The sequence below is a fragment of the Colias philodice genome, chromosome 16 (assembly GCF_061535455.1).
Source record: "Colias philodice isolate Cphi_HAF_F1 chromosome 16, ilColPhil1 Martin Lab GWU primary, whole genome shotgun sequence".
Lineage (NCBI taxonomy): Eukaryota > Metazoa > Arthropoda > Insecta > Lepidoptera > Pieridae > Colias > Colias philodice.
Window position 1 is genome coordinate 7,740,185 of NC_143101.1, and position 12,010 is coordinate 7,752,194.

At 36.4% G+C, this 12,010-nt stretch overlaps 3 protein-coding genes across 6 annotated transcripts in view; 2 read left to right on the plus strand and 1 right to left on the minus strand.

Moving 5' to 3' along the window:
* The window catches only part of LOC149481807 (uncharacterized), a 117,692-nt gene that overhangs the window by 56,350 nt on the left and 49,332 nt on the right, over positions 1 to 12,010 (minus strand). The window lies entirely within an intron of this gene.
* Positions 2,486 to 3,431, plus strand: LOC149481808 (uncharacterized; the record flags this gene model as incomplete). Its single annotated transcript, XM_089705155.1, has 1 exon — positions 2,486 to 3,431. A coding segment is annotated over one exon (810 nt), but the record flags the coding sequence as incomplete, so codon positions are not given.
* LOC149481809 (uncharacterized) lies at positions 3,958 to 6,049 on the plus strand. Its single transcript, XM_089705154.1, has one exon. It carries the CDS (start codon positions 4,267 to 4,269, stop codon positions 5,911 to 5,913), a length of 1,647 nt encoding a protein of 548 aa, XP_089561280.1. The 5' UTR covers positions 3,958 to 4,266; the 3' UTR covers positions 5,914 to 6,049.

A 12,010-nucleotide genomic window follows, 5' to 3' on the forward strand; every position in this document is an offset into this window, starting at 1 on the left:
CTCGGTTAAAAATTATTCTGCTGCATTCAATCAAGACATATTTAAAATGTGCATTAAAGCTTTGCTAGTATTATACAAGCAAGTATTGCTAAATATTCTTAGCTATTATTAAAAAAGTACTTAGTTATTTATTTCAAAATTAACGACTCGGTCAATATTACCTTTACCGAATTAGGTTCAAAATAGACAAGCTTACGTTATTATTTAATGATAAGTAAGTTATTTATTTTTAGACTTAACTATAGTTGGCTACTATTTACACAGAGTTCGGTTAAAAATAAACAAGCTTACATTATCATTGAATGACAAGTAAATCATTTAAATTTAGACATAATATTATTTGGCTAAAATTAAATCACTTGCTATGAAGCATATAACCGTGTTTCTTACTTAAAAACAAACAAGTAACTTATCTATTGGTACATAAGCACAGCTCGGCAATTAACAATGGAGCCAATACTATTTTTGACCGAGTAACTTGATAAAAATTAAACAAGGAATTGGCTGCGTAGCCTGCAAAGTCGGCCATTTCTATCAAATCATAGTCGAGTGACGAACGTGTCTGTTGAAGCGCCGCCTCAGCACCTACAAGGCAGATTCAAATTTAAATTAAAAACAATAATTTTTCATCATCATTTTGAATTTTAATCAAACTATTATAGAAGAGCAAGATGCAGAAGACAAACTATTATGGCTCAAAAACTTCTCTGAGCTATGGACAGCCGTAGAACTAAAGTGGCAAGAAAGTACAGAGACGAGGCTAATTGCTGCAAAAGAGTTAACCATAGCTCCAATACCTCAATACAATGAATATGCTGCTCTTAAAAAACCCAAAGGATATCTTCTGGTGAGTTAAGTTTTTTAGAATTTTTTGTCTGCTTTAGTTTAATTACTTTTGTATACTTACTTACGTTTTTTTTTTATTTGTTTACAGCTAGAAAAAGATATGAAAAGCAAAGGACAATATACCGAAATCACTGAAAGCTTCCCCACAATCAAACCAAAAATAAATTTGAATTAGTAAGTTACTTCTGATCAAGCATCATATTGTCATATACCTATTACTTTAATATGTAAATTACATAAGGTAGGTACGATATAGTTCCGATATGATATCTGCATATCTACACATCCAATTTGTAACGAGGTTCAACCAGAATATTTTATAATAGAAAACGAACATTATATGTAAAGAGCTTATTGTACTTAAATTTTTTTTGGTGCAAAAAATGTTTAAGTTTTAGCATTTATGATCATTTTCCCGAAGACGAATGTGAATTATGTTTCAATGAGAATAAATTCAAATGTTTAAAAAAAATGACGGATTTACTTGTTGGGTTGTAATAAAATTATTAGATCAAAAAAATTACTTATTCTCCTAGCTTATTCTATGGTTTTTGCCTAAACTTTTGACTTATCAAATACATTTATAAGTACAATTTAGGTGTATTAACTTGCTTACATTACCATAATGGTTGTTTGTTTTTATGTAAACAAACCTAAACCACTTTCATTAGAGAACAAACTCCAACATCGCGAAATAAAATCCGTAGATTTTGGCAGAGTAGATAATTCCACTTTTGTATATTATGAAACAGCTGATATTTCTTTTACGATGTTGGATTTGGTCCTATACCTAATTAAAGTTGTTCAGGTTTAGTCTGAGTCATTCCTTAAAAGTTTGCTCAAGATTTATATTTCACCCTGTTATTGTGAAAATTAAAACACAGAACTCCAGTATCGTTTCTTGACATTGTGAATTGTGTATCTACTATTTTTAAAAGTAGTAGTATTTAAGTGTAAGTAGTAGATATGTTACTTGAAATGATTGTATCATGTACTGAATAAAGCTAATTTCATTAATGTGCATAATTTTCTTTCAGTTTCTTCTAAGTTTTTGGTGTGTCGGCAAAATTAGTGTTGTTTTCCTACATGAACGTTTCATTGGCTTTTTTTCCGACATGCCAAAATTTTTCCCACTGCATTAATAATGGTACAAATGACAACATATCGAACTATGTAGATAAATATTTTCAGTATGAGCTGACCTCACATTGTATACAGGGTGTAACAGAAAGGGGGTACATATCTAAGCAGGGCGTGATGTACTGATGAAACTGAACAGTACATCACGCCCTGTTCGGATGTGTATATCCCCTTACACCTTGTATAGGTTTTACGAACATTCACAGGTCAGCTTATAGTGAAAATATATAGCTTAATATGTGTCGTTTGAATTATTACTTGCAACAAAGTATTTTAGCTATGGTTACCTAATAAACCCGCCTAAGAATTCAAAGTAACTTGGCTAAATATACCAATCTTAATTGACTAGAAAGAACAGAGTATATTTAGTTATAGTTACCCAATGAACACGATTGACAGTATTTTCTGATGTTTGATTTTACGCGAGTATTATACATTTAGAAATTAAAGACTTTTTAACGGATTTTAAACGCGATTTATTCATTCTATTAATTATATTATCAACCATACAGTGTATAGGAAAGCCACTCATACTGATAGGTACCTCAATGGTGAATCTCACCACCACCCTTGCCAACTAGCTTCTGTCGGTAAATCTTTGTTTCAGAGAGCCCGCCACCTCTGTGATGCTGCCCACCTCAGCGGGGAACTGCAGCATGTCAAGCGAGTACTACGTAACAACAAGCTGCAGGCGCCTCCACAGCATCACAGGAGTCGAACGAAGCCACACACAGTTGAAAGACAACCGGCCTACCTACCATATGTGAAGGGAGTTACTGACAGAATTGGAAGAATCCTAAGACGAGCTTCAATTAAAACTATATATAAGCCGCACAAGAAGATAAACCAATTCTTGAGACCAATTAAAAGTAATATTCCTCTACAAGAAGCAGGCGTGTACAAGTTAGACTGTGACTGTGGACTCTCTTACATCGGCCAAACAAAAAGAAGCATTGCCAACCGACTGAAGGAGCATATTGCGGATATCAAGCATCGGCGTCACAAGAAGTCTGCGGTATGTGAACACACACTGGACAACAACCACTTCATAAGATTCGACCAACCACAAATCCTTGCCAGAGAAAATAAATTTTTTCCAAGACTGGTGCGCGAGGCTATTGAAATTAAAAAACACCCAAATTTCAATAGAGAAGATGGTTTGAAACTTTCTAACACCTGGGATCCTGTTATTAAGAATTTAAAACCCCATGTCAAACATACCAAAAGACTAGAAGACACGATCAGCCAATACTGCCAACATCCGGAAAAATACTCCACATACCAACTACGGAGGAATAGGTGGAGGTAGTTTACAAACAGCAATTTTTGAATGACCGTCAAGACGTATAACATCTCAGTCTCCCCGTGACCACGCTCGCTGTAAAGTGTTCGAAACGTCGGGAAAATAATAGAATGAATAAATCGCGTTTAAAATCCGTTAAAAAGTCTTTAATTTCTAAATGTATAATACTCGCGTAAAATCAAACATCAGAAAATACTATGTAGACCAGTACGGACTGGAAAATGCTAACAAAATTCGCCGTTTAGAAGAACTGAAGACAAAGCGCTCGAGGTTTTTGACATCCCTGAATTTCATGAAGCAATGTCGAGAACATAATATCATCCCAGTTTGTTGTCGAATAGCACCAAAAAAGGACATAGCTGGAAGCGCAAGTATTCTAAACAAGGCAAGTCAAAAATTGTTATCTAAAGTAATCGCTGGACACCGATCGGATATTGAAAGGCTCAACATTGAAATCCAAAATGTAGCAAGTAACTTAAAGAATTTTATGTTAGAAACAGATTGGCAACTGTGCTTAAACATCTTAGATAATCGTGCACATAGTAAATTCAAATACTGCACGGATAAACAAAAGCAAAAATTTGAAAGATTACTGGCCAAGAAGAATAACTCAATGTCATCTGAGTATCCAAACGTCACTGAATGTCAACCTCAAGTGACAGCAGATGTCAATCTTGTTAAAACAAATTCTTGATAACAAAACTATTGAGGTACTGAATAGAGGTTTAAACTTTGCTCCTGCGCAGCAAAAAATACCTTGCGAAGAAATAATTAGTCATGTGGAGGATACTTTATTCAAAAACAACATTCTTAAAGAAGACGCAGAGGCGATTCGGCAAGACATATCTTGTGTACTACGCACTTGCAAACCGCCGAAACCTAACATCTCTCGCTCTGAGTCTATCGCTTTAAAACACCTGCGAAAGAATGAAGATATAATAGTACTCCGAGCTGACAAAGGAAACGCAACGGTTATAATGGATACGTCAGATTACAACAACAAAATGTCGGAAATACTGTCGGACGAAAACACCTACAAAAAAGTCGACAAGGACCCAACAAACAAGGTAATGAAACAAACAACTGACCTTATAAACAAACACAAAACGACATTAAATCTTGACACTAAGTATCTTATTCCATCTTGCGTGAAACCTCCTAAGATGTATGGCTTACCTAAAATACACAAAACTAATACTCCATTAAGACCTATTGTGAGTCAAATTGATACACCCACTCAAAAACTATCACAACACATGTCTAGGGTGCTCGCTCCCCTCAGAGGTAACACCAGTGCTTATGTTAAGGACTCATACCATTTTGTTGAGATATTAAAAGATCTAAATATCGCAAACAATGAAACTATGGTTAGCTTTGATGTGCAGTCTCTTTTTACTAATCTCCCGGTGACTGATTGCATCAATATTGTTAAGAAAAGGTTAGGGGAACACAATATGCCATTAGAATATGCAGAGATCTTAGAACATTGCCTTACATCTGGCTATTTATTGTGGAATGGTGAATTTTACATGCAGGTTGATGGGGTGGCCATGGGCTCTCCAGTATCACCCGTTGTCGCTGATATTTTTATGGAAGACTTCGAGGAGAGAGCCTTGGCCACAGCACCAGTCAAACCGAGACTTTACAAACGCTATGTAGATGACACCTTCACAATACTCCCTACTGAACATATACCTGCATTTTTAGATCATCTTAACTCTATACACAAAAACATCCAATTTACTATGGAGTTAGAAACTAACAACCGTCTAGCCTTTCTTGACATTTTAATTATGAGGGGACGGGATGGCATGCTCAACCATACAGTGTATAGGAAAGCCACTCATACTGATAGGTACCTCAATGGTGAATCTCACCACCACCCTTGCCAACTAGCTTCTGTCGGTAAATCTTTGTTTCAGAGAGCCCGCCACCTCTGTGATGCTGCCCACCTCAGCGGGGAACTGCAGCATGTCAAGCGAGTACTACGTAACAACAAGCTGCAGGCGCCTCCACAGCATCACAGGAGTCGAACGAAGCCACACACAGTTGAAAGACAACCGGCCTACCTACCATATGTGAAGGGAGTTACTGACAGAATTGGAAGAATCCTAAGACGAGCTTCAATTAAAACTATATATAAGCCGCACAAGAAGATAAACCAATTCTTGAGACCAATTAAAAGTAATATTCCTCTACAAGAAGCAGGCGTGTACAAGTTAGACTGTGACTGTGGACTCTCTTACATCGGCCAAACAAAAAGAAGCATTGCCAACCGACTGAAGGAGCATATTGCGGATATCAAGCATCGGCGTCACAAGAAGTCTGCGGTATGTGAACACACACTGGACAACAACCACTTCATAAGATTCGACCAACCACAAATCCTTGCCAGAGAAAATAAATTTTTTCCAAGACTGGTGCGCGAGGCTATTGAAATCAAAAAACACCCAAATTTCAATAGAGAAGATGGTTTGAAACTTTCTAACACCTGGGATCCTGTTATTAAGAATTTAAAACCCCATGTCAAACATACCAAAAGACTAGAAGACACGATCAGCCAATACTGCCAACATCCGGAAAAATACTCCACATACCAACTACGGAGGAATAGGTGGAGGTAGTTTACAAACAGCAATTTTTGAATGACCGTCAAGACGTATAACATCTCAGTCTCCCCGTGACCACGCTCGCTGTAAAGTGTTCGAAACGTCGGGAAAATAATAGAATGAATAAATCGCGTTTAAAATCCGTTAAAAAGTCTTTAATTTCTAAACGATTGACAGTACCCAGTAACTTGGCTACGTATACAAATTTTTAATTGAGTAGAAATAACAAAGTAGATTGGCTGTCCCTACCCAATAAAAATGATTAACATTATTGTGTTACTTAGCTAGTTTTACAAAGCAACATATTTGAAATCACTGAATTACTTTGCTAAAAACAACAGAGCACGTTGGGTATTGTTAAAAGAGTAACACGATTGACTATAGTAAATAGGTTTGTTAAGTTTACTGAGTGAATAGGTTAAAAGCAACAAACCCTTAATACGTATTTTTTGACCACCTTAGTGGGCTTATATTACCAACATACGTTAACAAAGTTGACTTGTATAATTTTAGCAACAAACTTTGCAGGCTCCCTCCGAAGCAAGTTACTCGGTTGTAAATAGCAGCAACTTGATTATTTATAGCCGTTACGTTTTCTCAGTGTAACACATTCTTTTTAAAACACCTACAGATGAGATTGAAGATTATAAATACATATGTACATAACAAATTTCTCCGTAAACCTTATTTATAGATTTACGTTAAAAAGTTAAAACACTTAAAATTAAAACCAAAGCTTCATAATCTTTGATGAAATTGTCCCTAATCTTATCTACCTAAATGTTATTTATGTAAGTCGTGAACAATTTAACGAAAAGGCTTGGCACACTCTCAAAAATTAATTTGCGATTTAATTTAAAAGACCAACTATCATCGCCTTTATGACTTTAGTGTGTGTATTGTTTAACGATTGTGCAACAAATTATTAATCAACTATGTATGTACATTGTTTAAAGGTGATATTAATTATTATCTGACGTAACATGACAAAATACAATAAGAATTTAGTATTTCGTATTTAAGCAGCCATTTGTATACATGAAATTATCCAACACAGCGATTGGTCACGCAATGTTTTTATTCAAATGAGAACCGGCGGGTTTCGCACGATGGGGTATTTTAGCACCGCGCGAACAGACAATCCAATGACTTGCTGCTTTTTTGTACCTACTTTGTTTTTCCATTTAAGAGCTTTTCCTGTTTGACACTTCATTTATTACCGCTCTTGTACAGTTTGATGTCTATTTAACTTTTTCATACGCTATCCAACAAGTCAAGGATTTTTACCTGCCTCGATTAACATAAACCGGAATTACTAGACCTCACTTATGTATGATATACATATGAAACGAAATCATACTGTTCTCCAAACAATATATTATCTACTAAACACCATGTTCTCACTTTGTCAACCGCATCAATTAAGAGTGAGAAATTAGAATAGCAACATTAGCGTGCGATTAATTAATTAACTTATGATTAATTCGCTGACAGTTCTTTAATAGTGACGTAACATTCACATGACAACGGAGGCATTTCTTGGCTGCTATCGAGAGATCGGTCCCCGGGGCGTTACGTGGAAACTATCACGTAAATAGACGAGCAGTTGCGTGGGACGCGCTTAGATCAAAATATATCAGTAAACAATCAATTTTAGCGCTATGAATTATAGTAGCTCGAAATAAACCTCGAACACGACATGAAAGCGAGTCGAATATAGTTATAAAACACTCGTATATCTATCAATACCACAATGTATTTTGTACATCAAACAGTTTTTATTTTTAGCCCATCACAATAATTCCTAAATTCTATTGACGCGTATCCGCAAAATAAATTGAAACCATGAACATTTATCCGAGCCCGCGGCAAAAAATAAATAAAATACTCGTAGATCTGTTCGATCCCTAACTTAATAACTAGGGCTGCTATTGAAGCACCGCGCCATAGATAAAAGAACTCATAAAAACTTTTTATAGGTATATTATTACGTGTTTGGAATGCAATTATTGAAATCAGAATAAAATTTGCATCACAAAAGCAAGTTGGCGATTCTATGAATAATTTATCAGACCATACCATTTTTATATTCAGATATTTCTAGTATTAAATGCTATTTAAGTCCATGTTTGAAAAAAATCCCTTGATCGGTTTATGGACGATAATTTACATTGTTATTACCTGTTGTAAACATAAATTTTCTCAAATAAAAATAACTAAAAATATATTATTTGAACACAGTTTATTTAATTCTTCACAAAGTACTAGGTTATTAGAGAAGCAGAATTATTGCAGCGATCTAACCCTAGGATTCACCACATGTCAACTTGATAGGCGGGTTTTGCGGCGCGCCGTACGAGCCGAGAATGTGAGCTCTATGATACCAGGAGAACATAGCGAACAAAGTGCCCGTAATATGAACAGCACACAGGGAACAGACGCAATGTACAATCGATATGGGGGCCCACCCCGACTTACAAGGGGATGAATTTAAATTATTCACAGCGGGTATAACTGCTTGCCACCGTCTTTAACAAACAAATTACGTATGCGCACCTAATAACGATACACTCGGCTTCAGTGCCTCACACAAAGCTTTCAATTATACACTCGAGATTAGTGTAATACCTTTAATACAAAATTACCTCCAATAACAATCTAGTTGCCCAGTATCAGCATTTTCTATTTAATAAAATTGATAAAAGCTTTTAAGTTTTAACGATCCAAATTACTAAATAAATGTAAAACCACCATGTGCCTATTTAAATCAAAATGTGTTTGTATAAGCACTGAAATTGCATGTAATCGATTAGGTTCAATGAATGGAAAAGAAAAAGCCTAAATTGTTCATATTCGTAAATTTATTCTGAATAATCTTATTTCGCAACAAAATTGGCTGTTAAAAGGCGAAGGAACGCAAAACGTCGCGTCGATCACAATCCGAACGGCGCTTGTTCAGTCTCAATCATCTACCTTAAACGTCAACACAAAGTAAGAAAAGTAGGGAGAAAATAGCGTCAAAGAGATTGAATATCGATTGTCGAGTCGACAGCAATCTGGCGAGGAGAAGGGCGGGGGGAGCGCGGGGCGCGGGCGGCGGGAGGACGCTTCCGACCGCTCGTGACAATTTATGTTATTGCTGTGGACCTGGACAACGGCGATACGGGACCCTCACATGTAATTGTTAGTTGGACCACAGGATATTGGGGAATTAAACGAGAGCGGTGATTGATTAAGCGGCGATAACGATTATGGTCATGGATATTGCGGCGCGATGAAAAATTCGAGGGGCGATAATGCTCCGAGTCAGTAATTAAATACGGAGGCAATTTACAAAACAAACCCACGCGGGGAAAACGGAGAGTGAATTAAAAACGGCGTAATCCCGCGCCTCCGGGGGCCGACGAAAACCGATGCGATCCGTCCGTACACAGATTAAGCCAGACGATAAACAAATATATGTATTTTAATCCTACGAAATAACATTCTCGCATTTCCGCCGGCAAAAAATACTCGACACATGGTCGAGAAAAAACCTGGAGTTATTATCTTAAGTCAAACCCAACAGAACCCATTAGTAAACAACACGGGCGCAAAGGAGGGCAAAATAGCGGCTTATAAAAAAGGTAACAAAAAATCGGCTTTTGATCCCGGCTCCCCTTATTGCATTTTGTGAAGGTTTTATTAGTCTGCGGACTAGTCGGTCAACTCGATTTGTTGATTTTGTGTAATCGCTTGTCGCATTCCTTTTTATTTGAATTATTCCAGTGACAAATGACCGAGATGTATATTTCAGAGTGTTGTATTACAGCTTTGTGATTAGGTATTATCTATTATATACATACTTTACAGCTTTTTTCTTAAATACAATTATAAATATGTCACTTATACTTATATCCAACCTATGTAGACCTTAGAAATACGTATAATGCGACAAAGTGTGTCAGTTTTTGATATACATATCAACATGATAATATCACATAAGTAAAATATTTACATTTGAAGTCGTTATCTTCATACAATCTCTGCATTGAAACCTGTCTCATTTATGAAGCAAAGCAAACAAATTAAACTGTTCAGCGGGATGAAGTTGGAACTTTTGAAAGCGCTTACTAGTAATAACATTGGTGTTTATATATTTGGGGAGCATTTACTGCGACAAATCCGATCCGAGCGAAACTTTCCACTCGAACAAAGAGGCGGCCAGGTACACGCCAGCTGCGGATTACTGCTCCGGCACACAGAACCCTCGACCGGTCGCCCGACTGCTCGCCCGACCGGTCGACCGAATGCTTTCAAACCCCAACTCGCAACTCGACACGATCGACAATTTATGGGCGAGAAATGTATATTTCTCGTCACTCGTCACTCCTTTAAGTTTAATTATAATTTCCTGGCGGCAAAGGCAAAACCGATTCAATTGACCGATTGCAAACCGTTAAATAAGTAACTGTAAAGCCGATGAATATCGATGTTGTCGACGCGAAAGGAGTTACACGACTAACAGCCAGCGCAATTAATTTTGAATCAATTTGCAACGAGTGAATTTATTATAGCTTCAATTGTTCATGACATAAACGAGTATCTAACTAACCGCAGAGGTATAATGCGAAGCGGAAATAATAATGGCATTTGTTAGAACAGGCTGTTGGCGCCGCGGGCTTTGCCCGGGCTCACATCCTAATTACGCCAATAATAATTATCCAGTAGTCGAGTTGGCAGCTGTCCGATACTTCCTCGCACCTTCTGTTGCCCTGTTCGTTTGCGACCGTATTAAGACACGCAATGCTCACTTAAATATTAATTACACTTCTTACACTTAAAATAGCGGTATTTTAAACATTAAATGGAAATAAGAGGTGTGTTTAGTTAAACAACATGAATTAACAGCATTCCTTATTGCTTATTTCTAAAATATGTCCCAGTTATTTGATCGTGAAAGTGTAAATAAATTTAATTCATTGATACCAATACCAGTCTTTTTACATATCTATATATCAATCAAATTTTCTATTGCTAAATGTTGTTGACGAATCAATGCTCAATGTGAGAATAGGCCATTACATTACCCGAGAAGCGATTTATTTAATTGCATCAATCAATTACTTTGAACACTCGATATTAAAAAATTTTAATTCTCAACGCGGCTGCGAGATCGCCCGCTTTTGGCTGTAGCAATAACGTTTTTATAAAATGAATGATGATACGCCTGAGGCAGGTAACGCGATACGTCCGTTCTGGGATATAAATAAAGTCGTTGAAGCGAAAAATTCATTCGAATTTATCACTTAGGTTTGCGTTGGCTTGCGCAAATATTCCACCGACACACGCAAGTTAATAATGCAAATAATTAAAATGATTATGGAATCGACTCGGACACAATCGATTAAACAATATTCAATGGCTAAGTGTTCAAGCGAAATATTTATGCGAATACAACATGAATCAAAATTAACAATTGAATTACCTCGACACGACTAACAATTATCTAACCGACATACTTTAAATGTATCAATTTAATGTGCTCGAGCATGGTTACTAGTTAGTATAGTTCAGTGAGAACATTGATCAGCGAGCTACTAATCAACATGTAAATTTATTCAGAACGATCAGTATAATCGAACGCGACGGCGATATTAACCTCATTTGAGACGACGGAGACATGTTAAATATCATGTTACCCTGGTCAACTCGGATAGAAATCTTATTAATTTGTCACTTAAAAGGCCACACGATAAATAAAATAACATAGACGTTAGTTGTGTTAATAATTTATAACTTTGGAATTGCTGTACATAAAGTACGCAGTGAACGGTCGAGTGCTCTTGAACAGAAAAGTAGTAGCTATTTACAAAACGGTCGACAGTCGCACTAAAACTGTTTGCCGTGACGAAATCAATTACCAACGGAACAGGGTTAAATTGACAATGTGAATCCATTATGTGATTCTAACTTAACCCTTTCATCCTTAAAAATTTATAGCGATATGTCCTAATGACTTGTATTTATAGATGCATTATTTTAATGATCTTCAATGTTGAACTGAACCATTACTGTCATTATAACATTTCAGTCGATTGCAATAAAATGTCGGAACACTGATCAAAGAGAA

What these genes read in the sequence shown, in the direction of transcription:
- LOC149481809 (XM_089705154.1), top strand. Translation starts at nt 4,267, where the DNA reads ATGGATACGTCAGATTACAACAACAAAATGTCGGAAATACTGTCGGAC.